This window comes from Alternaria atra (genome assembly GCF_907166805.1).
Source record: "Alternaria atra isolate CS162 genome assembly, contig: 28, whole genome shotgun sequence".
Classification (NCBI taxonomy): Eukaryota; Fungi; Ascomycota; class Dothideomycetes; order Pleosporales; family Pleosporaceae; genus Alternaria; species Alternaria atra.
This window is the reverse complement of record NW_025091326.1, coordinates 995,924-1,016,401: the sequence shown is the minus strand read 5'-3', so window position 1 is coordinate 1,016,401 and position 20,478 is coordinate 995,924. Positions and strand designations below refer to the sequence as shown.

General features: G+C 51.4%; 8 protein-coding genes across 8 annotated transcripts; 5 read left to right on the top strand and 3 right to left on the bottom strand.

Moving 5' to 3' along the window:
- Positions 1-1,104: 1,104 nt before the first annotated feature.
- On the top strand, positions 1,105-1,906 carry ALTATR162_LOCUS7385 (uncharacterized protein; the record flags this gene model as incomplete). Its single annotated transcript, XM_043315013.1, has 3 exons — positions 1,105-1,156; positions 1,205-1,564; positions 1,623-1,906. 3 exons carry the CDS (start codon positions 1,105-1,107, stop codon positions 1,904-1,906), a joined length of 696 nt encoding a protein of 231 aa, XP_043170948.1.
- A 1,471-nt stretch (positions 1,907-3,377) lies between these two features.
- Positions 3,378-5,948, top strand: ALTATR162_LOCUS7384 (uncharacterized protein; the record flags this gene model as incomplete). Its single annotated transcript, XM_043315012.1, has 1 exon — positions 3,378-5,948. The coding sequence occupies one exon, from the start codon at positions 3,378-3,380 to the stop codon at positions 5,946-5,948; it is 2,571 nt and encodes an 856-aa protein (XP_043170947.1).
- A 175-nt stretch (positions 5,949-6,123) lies between these two features.
- ALTATR162_LOCUS7383 (uncharacterized protein) lies at positions 6,124-6,924 on the top strand (the record flags this gene model as incomplete). Its single annotated transcript, XM_043315011.1, has 1 exon — positions 6,124-6,924. The coding sequence occupies one exon, from the start codon at positions 6,124-6,126 to the stop codon at positions 6,922-6,924; it is 801 nt and encodes a 266-aa protein (XP_043170946.1).
- A 245-nt stretch (positions 6,925-7,169) lies between these two features.
- On the bottom strand, positions 7,170-7,982 carry ALTATR162_LOCUS7382 (uncharacterized protein; the record flags this gene model as incomplete). Its single annotated transcript, XM_043315010.1, has 2 exons — positions 7,170-7,597; positions 7,649-7,982. The coding sequence occupies 2 exons, from the start codon at positions 7,980-7,982 to the stop codon at positions 7,170-7,172; spliced, it is 762 nt and encodes a 253-aa protein (XP_043170945.1).
- Positions 7,983-8,444: 462 nt separating this feature from the next.
- ALTATR162_LOCUS7381 (uncharacterized protein) lies at positions 8,445-10,726 on the top strand (the record flags this gene model as incomplete). Its single annotated transcript, XM_043315009.1, has 2 exons — positions 8,445-8,560; positions 8,728-10,726. The coding sequence occupies 2 exons, from the start codon at positions 8,445-8,447 to the stop codon at positions 10,724-10,726; spliced, it is 2,115 nt and encodes a 704-aa protein (XP_043170944.1).
- Positions 10,727-10,728: 2 nt separating this feature from the next.
- ALTATR162_LOCUS7380 (uncharacterized protein) lies at positions 10,729-12,243 on the bottom strand (the record flags this gene model as incomplete). The annotated part of the gene is made up of 2 exons (XM_043315008.1): positions 10,729-11,703; positions 11,755-12,243. 2 exons carry the CDS (start codon positions 12,241-12,243, stop codon positions 10,729-10,731), a joined length of 1,464 nt encoding a protein of 487 aa, XP_043170943.1.
- Positions 12,244-12,853: 610 nt separating this feature from the next.
- ALTATR162_LOCUS7379 (uncharacterized protein) lies at positions 12,854-14,673 on the top strand (the record flags this gene model as incomplete). Its single annotated transcript, XM_043315007.1, has 2 exons — positions 12,854-13,027; positions 13,081-14,673. 2 exons carry the CDS (start codon positions 12,854-12,856, stop codon positions 14,671-14,673), a joined length of 1,767 nt encoding a protein of 588 aa, XP_043170942.1.
- Positions 14,674-17,440: 2,767 nt separating this feature from the next.
- Positions 17,441-20,448, bottom strand: ALTATR162_LOCUS7378 (uncharacterized protein; the record flags this gene model as incomplete). Its single annotated transcript, XM_043315006.1, has 8 exons — positions 17,441-17,786; positions 17,837-18,309; positions 18,357-18,910; positions 18,958-19,239; positions 19,289-19,621; positions 19,671-20,195; positions 20,245-20,289; positions 20,346-20,448. The coding sequence occupies 8 exons, from the start codon at positions 20,446-20,448 to the stop codon at positions 17,441-17,443; spliced, it is 2,661 nt and encodes an 886-aa protein (XP_043170941.1).
- Between the last annotated feature and the right edge of the window lie 30 nt (positions 20,449-20,478).

Below are 20,478 nucleotides of genomic sequence, written 5' to 3'. Positions count from 1 at the left end.
AGCAGTCGGCTGAACGCACGGTTTTCGAAGGATGATCACCGCAATGCGATGTATGTGTTTCAGCTTACGAGAGGGGTATTCCATCACTAACAAGGTCATGGTATCTAATGGAACAGCTTACAACTGCTTTTGCTATTTCTTCCAGCTGAGACTCATAGCAGAATCTTTAAATATACACTTGGCTACCAGCTCATACGTATTCCCACAGACAACTACGATTCTAACACTTCTGTTGATCTTCCCAGCCAAGCTCTTTTCGGGGCAAGGCCACCTGGTGCACACAACGCGATGTCCTAGGTGCAAGCACGGCAGTTCCATGACTGCGTCTCTCCGATCAACTTGCATTCTCGCTACCATCCCCGGTCGTATCGCTCCTGTCCATATCCTGTGTCTGCTTTTCAGCGGTGACACGAGGCCGAACGAATGATCACGGTGACTAACGATTGTACGGCTTGTTAATCGCCAAAACTGGCACGGGACTCGATACATTCCATATGAGTTGAACAAGCTCTCCTTCTAGGGCGAAATGACAATGAGGCACTGGTTCGGCAATAGAGCGGCAGCTCAAAAGCGCGCTATCAATACAATCTGGTTCAATCTAGAACGGCAGCGCAGTGGTGCACTTTTCCCTACATTCGGGTTGCAGCCCAGAAGCGCCCGTGTTCATATCAGAAGAAGTCACGGTATCAGGACAGTTTACGTGTCCGTTACCGCAGTTCAACAGATGTGGTCTATGCAGGGTGTCGAGCGGCTCGAGTAGGACCTCAAGGACAGATTTGCACGACAGATTCGTTCCCTAATGTCTAGGAAAGAGGATGAGCTGTGGATTGAGTACGTCAAGTAGACTGGGTTAGGGTGAGATGGTCATGTGCGTTTCAATCGTACGTACCTCATCTATCCGCTTGGCTCAATCTCGGTATGCAGGATAGCAATCTAAATGCACCTCATTTGTACAGCCATAGTTGCCGAGGACACTATGAACCTCTTGATGCGCATGGAAAAAATGATGCATGACCAGATTAACTTGCTGTATATATCATTCGAATCGCTGCAATGCTCTGAAAGAGTGGTCGTGAAGCAGCTTCTTATCCTGAATCGCTCAAAATGCATCTCCTTGTAGCTCTAACTGTCCTTGCTACCACAGCACAAGCTCACTGTAGGCTCACCAAAGTATTCTCAGAAGACCTAAGCTAACACTTGCAAGACCGCTTCCCGAAGCTTATCCTGAACGGTGTCCCCGAATCAGCAGAATGGACATCCATCCGGCAAACCAAGAACTACCAAACCAACTCTGGTGTTACTTCCGTTACTAGTCCCGACATGCGCTGTTTCCAAAATCGCCCTGGAACAGGTACCGCGACTGTGGCTGCCGGTGATACCTTAGGCTTCGTTGCCGCGGCTTCGATCTCGCACTTCGGACCGGTGCAGTTCTACATGGCGAGAGTGCCGGACAGTGCGGATATCAATACGTGGGAGGCGGCGGGGAATGTGTGGTTCAAGGCAGCGAGCATCAGCGCGGTGGGGAGTCCGTTGACGAGTGGGGAAAGCACTTGGCCTGCGTATCGTAAGTCTTCATCCACCCTTGTATTCGCTTCCGCCCCGAGGTGCTGACATCAGCACAGAGAAATCGCAAGTCGAATTCCAGATCCCAAAGAACGTGCCAAGCGGCAAGTATCTTGTCCGTGTAGAGTCCATCGCACTTCATCAAGCTTCTTCGGTCGGCGGCGCGCAAATGTATCTTTCATGCGCTCAGGTTGAAATTACTGGCGGAGGAAATGGTAAGCCTGGGCCTTTGGTAGCGTTTCCGGGAGCATATAATGCGAATGACCCTGGTCTGAGGTGGTCGTACTATCCGATCGCCACGAGTTACACTGCTCCTGGGCCTGCTGTGTGGAACGGCAACTGAGCTGGTTTGAAACTGGCAGAGACGATGGATTGGGTCAGCCATGATGACGTGGAAGCTGGGAGAATGTCTGTTGCGCCGCCTCTTTTTTTTTTTTTGCCATATCCGTTCTTCAGAAATAACCACCCAGCCTAATCCTCTTTTCTACTCGATCCAGCCGAGCTCATTTTGTCATTGACTCTTCTCACACCAAATATCGCTCCTGTCTCAGCTTCTCCGCCTCCTCTTTCTTAGCCAGTATAAAGGCAACCTCAGATCCAGCAGCAACTACAACAGTTGCTGCCATACCGATGCCGGCTCCGATAGCCGCAAAGCCCAGGATCGTGAAACAAGTGTATCCGGTGAAAATAGTCAAGTACATGACACGAAAGAAGAGTAAAAAGAGGTCGTCAGATCTGGGCTTCATCGCATTCGACTGAGATGCATATCCGGTGCTCCAGGACGATCAAGATATGGCATCTGTAGGGTCCAGCTATTTTGATCGTCGCAAGGCTGGGTTTCCGTTTTCGGTTTTCGGATACGAGGTGATGTTTGAGCTGATCTTAGCTGGACAGCACGGCCATGGAATTGTGGGGGTACGATTCCGCGCCAACCGAGCGATCGAGGGCGTGAAGCTGAAGCGAAGGGTATCGTACCACACCAAGTGAGTTGTGAATGATGCACTATGACGAGATGAAGCGCAGTCATCATGGCCGCTTCAAAGCCACGTGATATGGCTTTCAGCTTGCAGCGTCGGCCGCGTCAGCCTGTCGGCGATTGGCCCACGAGGTCGTGTCCTTATGCCAATACTGCACAGTTCAGCGTGCCATCATACTACCTTTCTGTTTATAGCAGTGGCTGTGCAGGCGGAAACTCGTGCGCGATGAACAGACATGACGGAGGCGCCCCTGAAGGTTTCTAGACCGACGGTACAGAGTAAGAACACAATGCTTCGAGCGATGCAAATAGACTCGGAAATGAGATTATAAAGCTTCCTGCATAACTACAAAGAGATTTGGTTGCTTAGAGGTAATTGTTCAACATCGCAATGCTGAAAGACTTTGCGGGTACAAGCGCGTTCGCTGATGTAATCTTTCGAATCCGCCAGCGAGCCTCCACGGACAGGACGTATACATTGGGCAAGGATGTTGGATATGTCACATAAAGTTTGGAGGGCAAGCAACCACGGCTGAATACTAAGGATGATGTTCGTCGTCTAGAGACGCTGTGATGCTAAAAACGTTGGCACTTTGAGGTCGCGTGTCTGCACGTGTTGACGCGTTTGTCTTGGCGCGCGTTGAGCCACTCAATTGCCACTGGTTCAATTGCACATTCCCAAGTACACGAGCAGCGCAAACCTACACGGTCATGCTCAACTAGTTTCCTAATGTTCAGAAACCCTCGAGAAAATCGTTCCTTGCCAGAAGAATCTCGACAAACACCCTCCACTGGTCGGCCCCCTTCGCCACCCCGCTCGTCCTCTCCAGCAGCAGAAATGGCTACCAAGACCGCAACGAAGAAGGCTGCGCCAAAGCCGAACATGAAAGCCCCTCCACCGAAGAAGACCGCCGTCCAAACTACACTTACACCAGCCGACTTTGCGAAGAAGTCGCCCGCCAGCAATGGCAGGAAACAGAAGCCGACCGGCACGCCAAATGGCAACATCATGGCATTCTTCAAGAAGGCTGAGGAGATCAACAGCCGTATATTCCTGCAAGAAAGAGGGTCAAATCCAACGATCGTGCTCGATGGCGACGAAGACGATGTGGGTTGGAGCGACGAGAAGAGCAATGGCGTCATGACTACAGACAACGATGAAGAGCGCTATAATGAGAACGGCGGGAGCGTTAAAAGGCGAAAAGTCAGTGAAGAGGCGGTAGCACCTGTGCCAGCCTGTTCACCTCCACCCGCTGATATGGAAAGCAACGCTTTGGACGCATTGGCAGCCGATGCTCCCAAGCAAGCGCCAAAGCTGCGGAAGAAGTCTGGACCCTTCGTAGACGATTCAGAATCCGAAGACGATGATGTAGAAATACCTGCAACAACTCCAGGTATGGCTGCACGAGGACAAAATAACGAGTCGCCAATTACTAAACCAACGGAGGATCCGTTACCCCCAGATAGTGTCAAAGACCAGATTCCCCGCGAACCCCCACCGCTGAAATCCGAGCCCATCTCTCAACACGGCGGCGAAGACTTGAACGAATACGAAGATCTAGAAGATGACGATTTGCTTGAAGGCGAAGAATACGATGAAAGACGATGGATGAAGGAACAACAAAAGCTGAAGATGGAGGAGGCAGGCTTCGAGGGCGATCCGGACGAGTTCGATGCTCCACCTCTGTTTCCAGAAAGCGATACCACCGAGATCAAGCAGGAAGAGCCAAACGCCAAAGATACACCCTCATGTCCAATATGCGGCAACAATCTCCCAGGCCTGTCGGAACAGGATGTATCGGTGCACGTCAATGCATGCTTAGATGGCAATCCACTCCCGCTACCTGTTGCGAACCCTCAGGAAGACAGCGAGCCGACTACAATGAGCAAAGCGAAGGCCTTTAAAAGACCAGGCAGGCCAGCTAAGCCGGGTCAAGCAAACCCCTTTCAGCTTGCCAAGCCCAGTGCTCAGCCGAACTCAGCTTTTTCGAAGCTCATGGCCGGTCATGCTGAGGATGCTGCGTGGGCATCCGCTGCGGCGGAGAACAACAAATCTCGCGGCAAGCCTGCCTACGAACGTACCTGCCCGTTCTACAAGATCATGCCGGGCTTCTTCATTGCTGTGGACGCGTTCCGCTACGGGGCCGTCAAAGGCCAGAACGCGTACTTCCTCAGTCATTTCCACAGCGATCACTACATCGGACTGACTTCGTCATGGAAACACGGGCCAATATACTGTAGCAAAGTGACTGGCAATTTGGTACGACAGCAGCTTCGTGTGGACCCCAAGTGGGTGGTTGATCTAGACTTTGAGAAGAAGACAGAAGTGCCAGGAACGGAGGGCGTTCATGTCACGATGATCTCCGCGAACCATTGTCCTGGTAGCTCTCTTTTCTTGTTTGAGAAGGAGCTTGGCAAGGGCAAGAGCCTAAGACTACAGCGAGTCCTACATTGTGGAGACTTCCGTGCATGTCAAGCACATATTGAACACCCACTGTTGCGACCAGACGTCTTGGATGCTGTGAGTGGAAAGAACCGACAGCAAAAGCTAGACGCTTGCTACCTTGATACCACCTACCTGAATCCCAAATACGCTTTTCCACCTCAGAAGCAAGTTATTCAGGCTTGCGCAGACATGTGCGTTAGCCTCAGCAAGGTCCGTGCGGACGACTCCGATGGGTGGGAGAAAATGAAAAGAGAACGCGCGGGCCAAGGCATGGTCCAGTTCGTTCGGAAAGACGCCAATACAGACAACGCAGGCGAACCCAAAAGTCCTGAACGAGGTCGACTTCTCGTTGTCGTCGGCACATACAGCATCGGGAAGGAGCGCATATGCACTGGCATTGCAAAGGCTCTGGGAAGCAAGATCTTTGCGCCGGCCAACAAACAACGCATTTGCAAGGCTCTCGAGGACCCCGAACTGGACGCACTGCTTACGACCGATCCCCGCGCAGCCCAAGTACATATGACCCCGCTGTTCGAGATCCGAGCGGAGACTCTAGACGACTACCTGCGCGACTATGCTGATACGTTTTCGCGCGTTGTCGGCTTCAGACCCTCAGGCTGGAACTATCGCCCACCAAAGGGTCGCTTTACCGAATCGCCCCAAGTACAAACCGTACTGCATTCGGATAACTGGAGGAGTACTTTTGCTATGAAAGACCTTACCCCGCAAGCCGGGAGTGGAAATCGAGCAAGCTGCTTCGGTGTGCCGTACAGTGAGCACAGCAGCTTCAGAGAGTTAACTATGTTTTGCTGCGCTTTGCATATCGACAAGATTATTCCAACGGTCAATGTGGGTAGCGCGAAGAGCAGGGAGAACATGAAGGCTTGGTGCGATAGGTGGGCAGCGGACAAGAAGAAGAACGGGCTTTTCAAGCTAGGTGAGGACGGTGAGGGCTGGTCATAGTACGCCTTAATTGGCATGGTCGTTGGCAATCGTAGATCCAAGGCCTTATTGTGGTAGCGATATTACCAATGCCAAAGAAGTCTGAATACGACCTAGTCTTGCTCCATGTCAATTCTGATCTTATCGCATCTACCTGAGACCTTCTTCTATAACATCTCTGAGTACATAATCCGCCATGCCGACAACTATCCGCCTCCTTGTCATCTCCGACACTCACTCCATCTGGCTATACACCCCAAGCTGCCTCGCACCTCCATGCGACATTCTAATCCATTGCGGTGACCTCATCCAAGTCGGTGGCCTCGCCGCCTATAAGAAGACTATGCAAGACATCCAAACCATCAATGCAGAACTCAAATTCATCATCGCCGGCAACCATGACCTCGATCTCGATGAAGAGTGGTTGCGTAAGAACGCTGAAGAGGGAGAAGAGGAAGAAGAGGAAGAAGAGGAAGAAGAGGAAGAAGAGGAAGAAGAGGAAGAAGAGGAAGAAGAGGAAGAAGAGGAAGAAGAGGAAGAAGAGGAAGAAGAGGAAGAAGAGGAAGAAGAGGAAGAAGAGGAAGAAGAGGAAGAAGAGGAAGAAGAGGAAGAAGAGGAAGAAGAGGAAGAAGAGGAAGAAGAGGAAGAAGAGGAAGAAAAGGAAGAAGAGGAAGAAGAGGAAGAAGAGGAAGAAGAGGAAGAAGAGGAAGAAGAGGAAGAAGATACAAAGGATAGCAGCAGATGTGTCGAATTCATGAAGTCGCACGAAAAGGACGGGGTCTATTACCTAGCAGAAGGTAGACACGAGTTCAAGTTGAAGGATGGAAGAGAATTCATGATCTGGGTGAGCCCGTATACGCCGGAGTTTAGTAAGAATCGACCCTTTCGAGACACGCCTTATGCAGTAGCACTCACTGGGTGGGCTGTCGTCGCGTTCACTTCGACAACCTTCACTGCAGGCTCTTTCTCTTTCTTCAACTTCTCCTGTATAGCTTGATAATTCCGGCTCATAGCATGCCTGGTAAACTCCTCTCCTGTTACCATTGGATACTTATTCAGTGGACCCTGGATCTTGGCGTCTTTGCACGGCTGGTTGAAGAAGGCGATACTGTAGCGCTCGCCATAATAGTCGTTGGGCTCGCACGGAGCCTTGACGCGATGGAAAGTAGACTTGAAGCGGTCGTCGGACCACGACATGAGGAGGTCGCCAACGTTGCAGACTGTCTGGCATCAATAGGGAGTTCAGGCAGGTATCAACACATTCCACATACCAATCGCGTTTTTGTCGGCGTCCGGCTCGACCTTCGTCCATGCGTCTCCGTAACCAAAGGAAGTCGATACTTCCCGCCCTGGACAGATCTCAAGGCCAGACTGCCCTGCCTTTTGGAACAGCAGAGTCAGGAAATCCCAGTCAGCATGCGCACCCGCTCTGTGATGCACTTCTCCTGTGGGATTCGGTAATCGCGGGGTTTCGAAATAGTGCAGTAATCGGCATACAGTCTGAGACTCTGGCCTGCTAACATCATGTGCTTTGATGAAGTAGTCGTCCTCGAAGTCCAAACCTCGAGCGAAGCACTTCATGAGCTTTTCGCTGACTGCCTGTACTTTGTGCATGAATGCCAGGGCCTCCGCCTGAAAGCCAGGCAAGATATCATCATCCAGCCATCGACCTACTCAAAGATCAGCATGGTCATACACAAGAGATGTAGAGTTCAGCTCACCGTTCATGCCCTCGCCAAACTGCATTTGATAAGACTCTTTGCGGTCGACTGCACCAGTTGACGGCCGGATTTGCGCGTTCTTCTCCCATCCAGCATTGTGCTGGGGAGAGAAAGGTACTTGCGATTTTACGGGGTCGGGTTGGTTGAAGAAGCGTGCTGACTGATTGAAGATGCCATCGACAGCATCGCGTGCTATGCCGTGATCTACGATACAGAAGAACCCATGATTCTCTGCAGCGTCGACAAGTTCCTGTGTAATCAGGTCGATTCGAGAGTCAAAGTCGCGAAGGGAGATGGTTGGCACGGGGCGATCGATGTATTTTGTTGGCGCCATGTTTAGATTTTGGAGATCTCGGTTGCTTGATATTGATGAGTTTGACGTACGAGACGAGTGTTGGAATTGAGGGAAATCCATACCTACTCTTATGTTCGGCCATTTTTGTGTAGATGCATATGGTGTCGCAGTAACTTCTCGGGCGTGCCAAAGCCGATGTAGCCAGGGCGGCCGTTCAAATCGGCCGCCATCGCCAATGGCTCTGTCGTCGTGCTGAGATAGGCGCCTGCAGCCTGTAAGACAGATGCAAGTCGCGGCTGAAGTGAAGTGGGGCAATCAAGGCTAGATTGGCGGGTTCCGCATCCTCGGCCGCACCCTGTCCGTCTCCATTCTTTATCGCAATCCGCGCGCCAATGATCAACTGATAGCCGATGCCTTCTCTGGATGCTAGACACGTAATGCTGGAAATGCTTGTCTCATGGCATCAAGATGCCCCTCGAGAACAACACCTAGCAGGCCGATATGGTCAACCTCACTATGGACGATAGTAACGTCTCGAAAGGGCCGCGACCCCGTTTGACATGTACAGAGTGCTATAGAAGGAAGATCAAATGCGACAAGCACGTGCCTTGCAGTACGTGTACTCGAAGGTCAGCGCCTCCGTTTCCAAGGTAGCCCGAAGCAGTTTGAGCTTCAGCAGTAAAGTGAGCTTGCACGACTGCATGTTGAATCTTAATCGAAGCTGGCAAGCCGGCTTCTAAGCGCGGTCAAACTATTTGAACTTATCTCGTGCTAAGCAAAACAGGGGCTATGCAAGCTTTTGTACCAGAGAAGACGCCGCTGTGGCATCGTCTGCACCACCACCACCTGCTTATCAAGCTCAGGGCGCGGCAGCAGGACCTGACAATCTCGTGCGCGCATTACTCGACCGTGTAGGTCAGCTTGAAGCCAAACTACAGGAACAACACAATATAGTCTCGAGCGAGACACCCCTACCTCCTCCGCAACTCTCTGACACCCCAGCAAGTCCTTCAAATGATGCAGCGGTTACCTCGTCCACGGATAACGGCATCACATCACAACCCGCGGACACTGACGATGCAGCTACTGTGCTGGAGTTTCTGGCATGGGGCCGCAAGAAGGATGCTGATTACGGAACTTCGTCAGAACATAACAGCGGGCCAAGGCGACTGAGTATCAGACACGATGACGGAGGGACCAAGTCAAACATCACATGCGAAACCAGTAGAGATGCACAGCTTGATGTACTCGAAGCGCTTCTTCCAAACAAGTCTCACATCATACAACTGGTGGAGTACCATAGTACCTCCATCTTATGGTACCACGGCTCTTATTCTTCAGCAATGTTCAGAGATGACCTTGATCTTTTTCTGGGTGAATGTGAAGGCGACGTTCGACATCAGGACCGGAATCTGCAATGGCTAGGCCTGCTGTTCGCTATCATAACTGGGAGTATTACATGTGCGCCGCCATCTATATGTCAAACTTGGGGATTCTCATCAGAGGAGCGAACGGTCCTGTCTCAAAAATGGTACGAAGCGACCGTAACATGCCTCGAAATTGCTGGCTATATCGAGATCCATACGATATATTCTGTTCAAGCTATTGCGACATTGACTATCGCGGCTCACATTCTAGGCAAGTCGAACAGCCAATCAATTCTGCTTGCATCAGCCGGTCGCATTGCCCAAAGCCTTGGTTTGCACCGCCTCGGACCAGAGAGCGCAATTGAAGCTACTTCAAAAGAGCAGCTCCGTCAACGCGAGGCCGGTCGACGGGTGTTTAATCAGCTTTGCACGCAGGATTGGTTCCAGATTCCGTTCTCTGAATCTTATTCGTTGAACCCTCGCTTCTTTAAGACCTCGAAGCCTCTTAACTGTAATGATGAAGACATGGTACCTCAGCCGTTATCCACACCAACCCAAGCGAGCTATTGCAACTATCGCTACGACATCGCGGCACTTATGCCGCAGCTACTGGATGCAATGGCAGGCTGCAACACGCTTTTCACGAAGTATGAGCAGGTGCTACAGTACGACGACAAGATGCGCAAGCTCGCTACCGCATGTATGCCCACGTTCCTATCAACCAATGCGCCGGTAGCGACGGATTGGCCTATTTATGTCGGATGGGCCAGGCGCTCATTGGCTATATGTGCCTCGCACAAGATCATCATGATACATCGGAAGTTCATTGGGCTCTCATTCACCAACTCCGCGTTTTCGTTTACACGTCGTACCTGTATAGCAGCGTCCAAAACTATATTGAAAGAAGCGTTGTCTGGCAACGACGAACAGGGGCCGATTTTGTGGATTGAGCAAGCTTTCTCAGTCGCCGCGGGGATCATCCTCAGTCTCGATACATTCCATCGGTCAGCCAGTGAGAGGGAGTTTGAAGAGCACAAGAGCCTCGTCGCAGACGCAATCGGCTACCTGAGGAGATTTCAAGACAGCAAGATAGCTTCACGCGGTGTGCAACTGCTATCTGGCCTGCAGCGTGAAATCCGGGAAGGAGGAAGCGTCAACCATAGGAAACGCCAACGGCCTGCGGAATATAGCGACTTGACTCCATCGTCTGGCAAGAGAGCACGTACATTCAACGTGGAGAATTTCATCAGCAACGTATCCCAAGACTTGCAGGTAACAACTCCGACGTCTTCAACTGCAAACGCCCCTACAAGTGTGGGAGATGCTTCATGGTATACCTTCATGAACTTGCTACCACCACAAACTGGGTTCGGAAGACAAAGTCTATTCGATGACTTGCTTTCATTCCAGTTCTAAGTTTATATATAATTCAACGACATATGATTCCGTGCGCCCACACCGCTTCTTTTTCGTATGCCTGCCACTGACTTCTTCGCTTTCTGTATGATCTCGTCCTCATCAATGTGCAACAGCTTGCCATTACTGACAAGTAGCCGACCGTCTACGATGACTGTATCGACATTTGCGCCAGAAGAATGAACCAGCATCGTGACTGGGTCCATGCCACCAGAACTCTGCTCGGCCGGATCCCACGGGGTACATGATGTGCTTTTCGGCTCCACAACGACAACATCCGCTTTCTTCCCAACCTCCAGACTTCCGATCTCAGCCTCCAGTCCCAGCGCTCTTGCGCCGTTGATTGTCGCAAACTCCAAGACATCATATGCACTCAGTACGCCAGCGTTTTGTCTGACACCGCCATGTAGAATGGATGCTAAATGCATCTCGCGGAACATGTCATACGTGTTGTTGCATGGTGCTCCATCGGTTCCTAATGCTACGTTCACACCTTTCGCCACCATATCTGGTATTGGCGCCACACCAGACCCAAGCTTGAGATTGCTGGTCGGGTTATGCGAAACTGTACTCTTGCTCTCGCATAAGATTCCGAGGTCTCCAGCTGCTGGATCAGGGTGAACGCAGTGGGCGAAGACGGTCTTCGCGCCCGTCAATTGCGTATCTCGGCAGAACTCAAAGGGACTACATTGGTAATAGTCTCGATAGATGGTGAGATCTTTGGGCGCCTCAGCACAGTGCATAGTGAGGCCAATGTCGTGGGCTCGCGCAGCTTCGCCGATTGTGGAATGAGCTGCCATTGGTGAGCCTCGAGGTGTGCCGGCAGCGAACCACATATGCAGACGATCGTTGAAAGAGCCATGGTACATTTGGTGTGCTGATAACGCAGCAGCGACCGACATAGAGTCCACATCCCGATCTCTAGCATCTTCCATATTAAGGTCCGGGTTTGACTCGGCGGCCTTAATCAATTTACCCTGACATGTGTGTCAGCGTCAGCTTGTCGATGTTGGTTCACGAAACCCTACCAGACACGCGCGGATACTGCTTTCTTCCACTGCTCTGACAACATTCTCGAGCCCGCTTCTATGTGTAAGCATAGCCTCCAGGAAGCACGTCGTCCCCGTCTTCAGCATTTCCGCAACAGTCAACATCGAAGCGACATAACCATCATCCTCGGCGTAATTTGCTTCTAAAGGCCAGATGGAATCGCATAGCCAGTTGTGTAGAGGTAGATCCTCGGCGAGTCCACGTAGCAGTGATTGCGCGAGGTGGGCATGGGTATTGACGAGGCCTGGTATAATGATCTTGTTTTTGCAGTCCACAATCTCAACATCTCGGTCTTTGTTCGAATTGAGTTGTTCGACGAGATCAACTGTCTTTCCGAGTGCCGCAACGCGGCCCTGCCCGATGAGGATTGCGCCGTCCAGTATGACTTCCCGGCTCTTATTGACGGTAATAACAGTCGCATGCGTTAAGAGACGCGACGGAACTTCAGTTGACGCTGTCATTCTCATCTTCGGTAATTTGGTATCGATGGAGAAGATGCACAAGAGGAAACAAGCTGCTGTATTCGAGTGTCTTGTAGATAGAGGTGTTAGTTCGTTGTTCTCAAGGCCTCACTCAGTCTTAGTTTAGTTGCCAAATCTCATGATCATGGCGACTTTACTGATTACTCCATGCGATGACTTCCACCAACTATGTTCATAGCTGTGACCCGTCTCAACTCGCGCTTGTGCAAAGTGACTGAGACGATACAGGCCACCTCCGCCGTTCTCCGCTTTCTCACCATCGCTAAAGTGACATGGGACGGCCGACGCTAGTGATATCTCCGCCCTTATCTAGCTCACTTCCCCTGTCATCCAGTGCACACCTCAATACGTACGCACAGTATCGTCGCAGTGTTATCGAAGTCTGAATAACAGCCGGGTTCCGATGGGCTGGTTATCGCGGGGTTTTCGAGCGCAGGAACGCCTATCGTGGGAAAGGCTTCCTGCCGATCTAGAACCACAAGTCAACGACAGCCTAGAGGTTGCTATATAGTTATGCAGCTCGATACTGATATGGATCTACTATCAGCTGTGGACCAGCACACTGAATCTCGTACCGGGTTGACTAGCAGTAGCTATGACCCTCGAATCCCATAGCGAGATGGAGCCGAAGTCAAAATACGCTGAAGAAATGGGTCCATACTCCCCAGCAGTGAGCGAAGAGATGGGAACAGTGACTACAAAGTGGCAGGATACATTCGCAGAGATCAAGTATGCATTCACAACGAAAGATGGATGGATTGGCGACTATGTATGCCAATGCTCTACCCTCCCACCTACCATTCAATAGCTGACAACCTCTAGGACTACGTCTACTTAATCACTCCCAACATCTGGCCGTTGAACAGAAAGTACAAAGACTATCAAGCCCCATTCTACGGACTCAACGACCGGGTTCCCGTTCTTTTGACCTTGCTCCTCGGTCTCCAACATGCACTTACCATGATCGGATCTATCGTCTCTCCACCACTTGCCATCGCTTCCGGAGCCTTCAACTTCGACCCAGCGATGACGACATACCTAGTCTCAACCGCCTTCATAACCACTGGCATTGCGACGGCGCTGCAAGTCACTCGTCTTCACATTATGAAGACCCCTTTCTTTATAGGCACAGGTCTCCTAAGCGTCGTGGGACCAACATTTGACATCCTACCCATTGTCTTCAACTACGCTGCTCTACGATACAAGTCCGGAACTTGTCCAGTGCTCGAAGACGGAACTCAAGGACCTTGCCCTGACGCCTGGGGTGCATGTCTAGGCACCATGCTATGCTGTGTCTGGATCCAAATAGCCATGGCATTCGTCCCACCCAAGATGCTCAACAAAATCTTTCCCAAACTTATCACGGGATCCCTCCTTACCCTCATCGGAGTCTATCTCGTGGGCAACGGACTACAGAACTGGGGCGGATCATCCAACTGCCATGGCGGAGAAGGCTTCTACGCTCTATGTCCCGATATCACTGCACCGCGCCCGCTGGTATGGGGACATCCAAAATTGATCGGTCTGGGCTTTAGTGTATTCGCCACTATAATCTTAGTCGAAGCCATTGGGGCACCTCTCATGCGTTCAGCCTCCGTCATTATTGGCTTAGCTATAGGTTGCGCCATCTCCGGCGCGACAGGATACTGGTCAACTGAGCAACTCGACCAAGCACCGGGTGGTACTTTCCTCTGGGTGCACACCTTCAAGCTCTCTGTCGATGGCGCACTAGTACTGCCTATGATCATCATGTTCGCATGTCAGGCTGTGTCTTGCATTCCCGACATCTTGGCCACTGCAGAGCTATCCGGTGTTGACATCGAAGGCACAGAGTTCAACAGCAGGATCCAAGGCGGTATCCTGTGCGATGGCCTAGGTAGCTTCTTCAGTGCGCTGGCTACGGGTCCGCCGATGGTCAGTCAGGCTGGCAACAACGGCGTCATTGTCCTCACCGGGTGTGCATCTCGTCGTGCAGGTTGGGCAGCAAGTAACTTCCTGATGCTTATGGGCGTCATCGCGAAGTTTGGGGCCGTCTTCGCTTCTATGCCACCGTCTGTGCTGGGTGGTATGCAAGTCTTCCTCTACAGCACCATCGCCGTAGCCGGTATCCGTGTCCTCGCACTCATCCCTTGGACCCGTCGCGATCGCTTCATACTTGCCGTTGCGCTGGGAATCGGTTTTATGGACATCTGTCAGCCTGATTGGTTTGCACAGGTCCTAGCATACGATAGACCGAATGAGAATCTGGTTGGGTTCGAACAGGGTATCAACCTGGCTGTCGAGACGCCGTTTGTCATTGCTGCTATCGTCGGCATCTTTTTGAATGCAGTGCTGCCTAAGGATAAGAGTGCGGCACCGATGGTAGGATACGGGGATGAACAGAAACATCCTAGAATAGGAGTACGTGATGATTAGTGATTTGTTATTGTTGTTGTTGGGAAGTTTCTAAAAACACCATCATAATATGACTTTTCTATAGGTCTCTAGATCTGGGATGTTTCGGTGATATTGCTATTGCGCAGCACTCAACATGGTTAATTCAAAATAACATTCATCTATACAGTAGATCACACTTTACTTGGATGTTTTCTAAAGTCCGTCCGCAAACATCACGCCACCAGCCTCGCTCTACTTTCTTCCCCAACCAGCTCGCCACAGTACTCACTCTAGTACTCGCCCAACACGCGATGGGCATGTCACTGTCCACCTGAGATTCGGCCCTTTGCCACTCCCTTGCCACACATCCAGTCCCGCAGCCGCCCCATCACAACGCGCATCTACACTGTGTAAGGTTCATAGTGCCTTCGCGTGGAAGTGGTATGTGGTTTCGATTTCGGCGCGCGGCAGAAATGTGGATACCTGACCACAGTATGGTGTAGGTAATCGTTTGGCCGAGCGTCTCTGATCTTGCGAATGGAGAGGTTGGTCTGTGAAGATCAGTGGGCTAGGAAATCTCGGCTGGTTTGCCGAGTTACATAGGGGCGGCCGGGCCTGGGAAGTGGAGAGAAATAAAATGCGAGTTTTCCTAGTTGGTGGATTTTTTGAGACAGTCATCGAAGATGGCGATATTTACTTAGCGCACTAATCATGAGTAATCCTTGGAAAAACAAGGCTGCACTGTAGTAGCCAAAATGCTCACAACATGGGACTGTACCGAGAGACGAAGGCGACAATACTCACCAAAACCGGCCCTTCTTTGCAACCAATTCTCCCGCTTCTTCTCCCGCTCCCCCTGCCCTCTTCGTTCTCTTGACCCTGTTCCCGAACGCGGATCATCGTGCATTTCATGCATATCAAACAACGTGTCAAGCTCGCGCAATCGTTCAGATCGGTGAGCGAACTCGTAACAACCCACTTAGCTTCCTTCCTTCGCATGAAGACAACATGACTCGCCGAATAAGTTGACAAGACAGCCGCCCTAGTCAGTCGAAGACGTTGAAAAATTGGTCATAGCATACAGGTACCAGCTCCTGCTAGGTGGGTTCGTGTTGATGGGAACAAACCGGCCGTGGGTAATTCGCTTGGGGAAGCATTACGATGAAACCAGGGGTCAGGGTTTAGTTTACTGGGATTCGGGTGGTCGGCGACTGTGTGCCTCGAATCAAGGTTAGTTTGCTATCGTTGTTGTTGTTGTTGTGGCTGCTGGAAGGTGCCGTTAGAGTGTTGTTTAGAGGATGCATACGCGGCAGAGAAAGTGTGAAAGAAGGTTTGAACAACTGCGATATGCAAAAGACTGCATGTTCACGTTACATGATTGCCCGCTGGGCGTTGTGACATGATGCAGTAGCGTACGTTTTTCCCACACTTTTACCCCCCCCTTCTTCACTGCCCATGTCGGATCCCATAAATCTCTAGCGTCTTCTCCACATCACGAAAGCGGTCCGTTCGAGCCATGTATTGCAGGGGCGTGTAGCTGGCGGACCGTGCGTCGACATAATTTTTCACATGTTGAAAAGTTCAGGGGACAAAAACGCTCGAGCATTTTCTTTTACCTCGGGATCGTTCCAGGCTGGTGGTTAGGTGGGCGTGTGCGTCGATAGTGGCCTGGAGCCGCGAAACCCGGTTTGAACAGACCGCAAGATTTATTGTCTGTGATATTGAATATCCAGGTCGGAAGGGTCCCTGTTGCATTCGCGTACTAAAGTTGTACGCGTGGTGCGGTCCGGTTACCCAAACTGTGCTGAGATCAGCGTCGTCTTCCTCGTCAACGTCGCATCGCATTGACATGATTGACGATCAGGAACAACAGCTAAACTGCTTTTTACGAACGGCACGAGCTGCGGGTAGAGGGATGGAAAGTCGAGACGAACGTTGGTGATCTCCACGTGCGATGCTGCGATTGGTGCTTTTGTTATACCGGGCCGTTTAAACGTTCTGGCTTCGTTGAATTAGTAAAGCCTGGTGGCTGGGATGCGTGTGGATGCCTGGTGATCCTGGAAGAAAGGCGTATGACGCGTGTTTGTTAATGTGCGATCACTTTCTGTGTTAGTGGAAGCTAATCTACGGTGTCGGACGGCTCCGAGGGAACTAAAGCTGAGAGAATAGATTGAGTGGGGAAAGCTGGCGCGCGTATGATGTAACTTGATGAAGCTGGGACTGTGTCTTGGAACAACGGGGCTTTGAAGGTCTAATAGAACGATTGGGCAGACTGGAGTGATTGTTGAGGCTATCGCGTGTATGTTGGCATACGAGAAGTGGGTATGATGCCCCATATTCTCATGAATGAGGAAGGTCCTAGTATACATTGCGATAATGAACGAACATTTGGCTTGCCCAAAGTGATATTACAGTGATAGTATTATGCTAGATGGTGTTGCTACCGGCGCGTAATCGTCATTGCGGTCGTGCTTGCGGGTATCGCAAGATCAGTATATTGTACAGGCGCGCTTGTGTTGGCAGCGCTTTTTGTGAGCTTCCATCTCTAATGGTGGTGCAGCTGAACTGGTCTCTTAACGCCGTCCTTCCTGTCTCCCCAACGGATTCATCTTCATCCATCAAATACAGGACTTGGACAGCAATGTCAATGACGCCGAAGCGTGTCATGCTGTCATCTTCGCCCATCACCTAATCGTGACGATAGAGTGCCCATGCGCTCGCCAGTCCAGACTTATCCACCCGCTGAAGCTTCCCTAAAGTGCATGACACAAGCGGTGTAATCGTGATCCGAGTTTGGCGTCATGATTCAACGTGCGCGTTTGTACATGGATTGGTCCGTGATGGAAGCGTTGTCGTCCCACCTGCGCTTCAACCCGTCTGGTATAGAACTGGCAACCGCTTCCTGCCACATTGTCGGAGTGACATATACAGGCGCGGCGTTTGCATAGGTCGACGAGGGTGGCATCTGACCCGCCGCTGCATGGACATGGCTGGACTGGGGTGAGGTATTTGATATCTGGTAGCCGGGTTGCATACCCTCCTGTGCCGGCCGCATATCGTAATTGGTTCCTGGAGGATTGGGTCTTAGCGGCGGAGAGGCCTGGGAGGAGGCGCTAGTAGGAGGGGGCGTACCAAAGGCTACATTCCATTGACTGTGTTGTATTAGCATAATGTTCGATCAATGGATGATATCTGAACCTACTCAAAGATGCGTTGTGGGTTCCATTGAACGTTCTCCGGCATTTGCATGCTGGAAGCTGGCTGGGCCGCACGGTGACCAGATGCCATCATGACCAAAGACTGAGCTACGGGAGAGTCAGCCTTGGATCCGCGGTCGGAGACCGAAATTGGTGGAGTAATGGGGTGTGCTAGGTAGTTGGCCTGACCTGGTTGTTCCAAGGGCGAGGGATGGCTCGGGTGACGAGGTCGATACGATCCCTGATGTCCCATAGGACTTGTTTGTGTAGCCACCTGGGGGCTTCCCAACGGGAATGATGATTTCAGGTCAAAAGGCTTCGAGCAATCGGCCGAGAATGCTTGACGAAGGCTGTTCACTTGCTGCTGCATCTCAGGCATCGGAAACGAAGGGGATACGGTTTCCAGGACGCGCATGTGGCGTACGAAGAAGCTTCTGGCGTCATGATTGATGTCAGGATCAGGACATGTCACGGCGACCTACAATTGTCAGTTAGGAGTCTTACTACATTTCGAACGTGACATACCAGGTGGAGCATGGTGCAAGTCAGCACGGCATAGATATGAAAGCTTATGCCTCGCATCATGCACAGCAAACCGGGCATGCCGTAGGTCTTCAGTATCGCCTCTTGGAGTTTGCATAGGTTTTTTGCAGCCGAGTAACAAGTGAGCATGTGCTGCTTCCATATCCCGTCATAAGACTCGGATACGGCATGTAACTGCGGACGGAAGTGCATGATGATGGCCAAACAATGGTAGCTGTGCATGTTCGCCAGCTGATGAGAGGGAATCCAAGGAGCGGTGCCATCCTGGGGGTAGACAATCTGCATATCCTCAGGGAGCTCTCGCAACCAGAGTGAGAAATCAGTATTATGCCCGACGAAAGCTGGATCCAGTGCCCAGTCCGGGTTCTTTTTCCTTAGTTTGCCATAGACAAGGGCCGAGTGGTGAATGTTCTTGGCAATGCGGGCGTATTCAACGAACTGCCGCGCAATCTGTAGCTCAGAAGGATCCTGTCCTGCGATGTGTCTTGGCATCTCCAAGTCTACGGTGTCTGTAGTAACACCAAAGTCGTAGCGTCCTGGAGAGATTAGCATCTTGAAGGTTACTGCTTCCCAGTCGACCTACCTTGAGGACCTCCAATCATGACCTCGAAGATCAAGCACATCTGCCATACCCTGGTCTTAGCAACACAGTCGTGCGCTGTAGATCCGCAGGATTTCCCCATCTGATGAGTGTCATAGTGTTCATGCAGTTCGAGGTCCTTTGCCATGGCTACGAGGCTGACAGTGGCCATCCATGAACGCCAGAAGTAACCTCGCTTTGGTGAAGCTTCACGAGCTTTCAACAACAGAATCATTGCCTGCATGGTACTTAGACGTGATACGTCTTTGAAGCTCTCTTCATGCTCTACGTGTTGTTAGCAAAATTGTTATTTTCAACATCTGACGCTACTGACTTGTGGCAAGAGCTAGCCATTTGTTGCCCTCCTCTGCATCACCCAGCATTAACGTGGAGCAAGCGAAGATGGACTCCAGCATGAGCGGAGAAATAGAATCAGGCGCGCTATGCCATTGCTGATAGAAGTAGGCCTTGTTGATGACCGGGCAATAGGGGTGAATGTTGGTGAAGAAATAGTCAAAGTAATGCATGGCCCGGTCATCATCCGGCATCATTTCCGGCGGTATGCGAACCGTGTGATCCAGGCTTACGGACGGAGGCAGTTGTACTTCATACTCCTCCTGTGCGGGTGTCTCGGCCAATGCCTTCTTCATGTTAGTGATGTACGGGGCTATGCTGGTCAGCGTGATGTCGTTTCAACAAGATGCAATGAAGCTCACCAATAGCCGTATGGTCAATCTTGAGTTCACCCAAAGCCTCGGAAAGGCTTGATACGGAGTCGCTCCGCCAATGGGGTTCCGATTCCGGCGGGGTCAGGATTGAAGGCGGAGCAGCTGATTGCTGTGAGTAGCCGTGCTGTGGAGCATAGCTCATGGTCTGCTGGATAACCTGAGGCTGAGACATGGGTTGGTAGTGACATGATTCTTGTGACTGTTGATCCACATAGGGCGAAGGCTGGTACATGCCTTGGGTAGTGGGCATGGAAGGCGGCATCTGGTGAGCCATGCCCTGCGACATGGACGGATGGCGTTGATAGTCATGTTGGGAAGACGGGTCCGAGGCATACTCCAAAGGTTTGGGCTCCAGGTCGAAGGTCTGCGAGCCATTGTAGTCTTTGTCATAACTGACTGTAGGCGGCACGCAGTTAAGTTTTAGACGGATGCAAGCAGCGCAAGGCCACGCATTTGTCGTCGCCGCATCGCACTTGATTTTGCGTCTACGACATCCTTCGCATGCTCTCATTACTGCTGAACATTAGCACTTGCATATCAGCTAGATGTTATGCTATCACACCTTTCAAGCGCTTGTGTCTATTGTGTTCGTCTACGAATACATAATCTAAGGGTTGTGTCAGTCGCCTTCTCCCCACCGCACAGAGCGGTGTATGGACTCACTGCGCTGGTTCTCACGCGGCGCCAGCGTGGGCGGCGCAAAGGTGAAGCTCTGCATTTGCGCCGTTTGTGGCAGCAGTGGCCGTCCAGTGGTCTCCGGGGGCATAACGTTAATAGGTACAACGAGCCGGTCCGG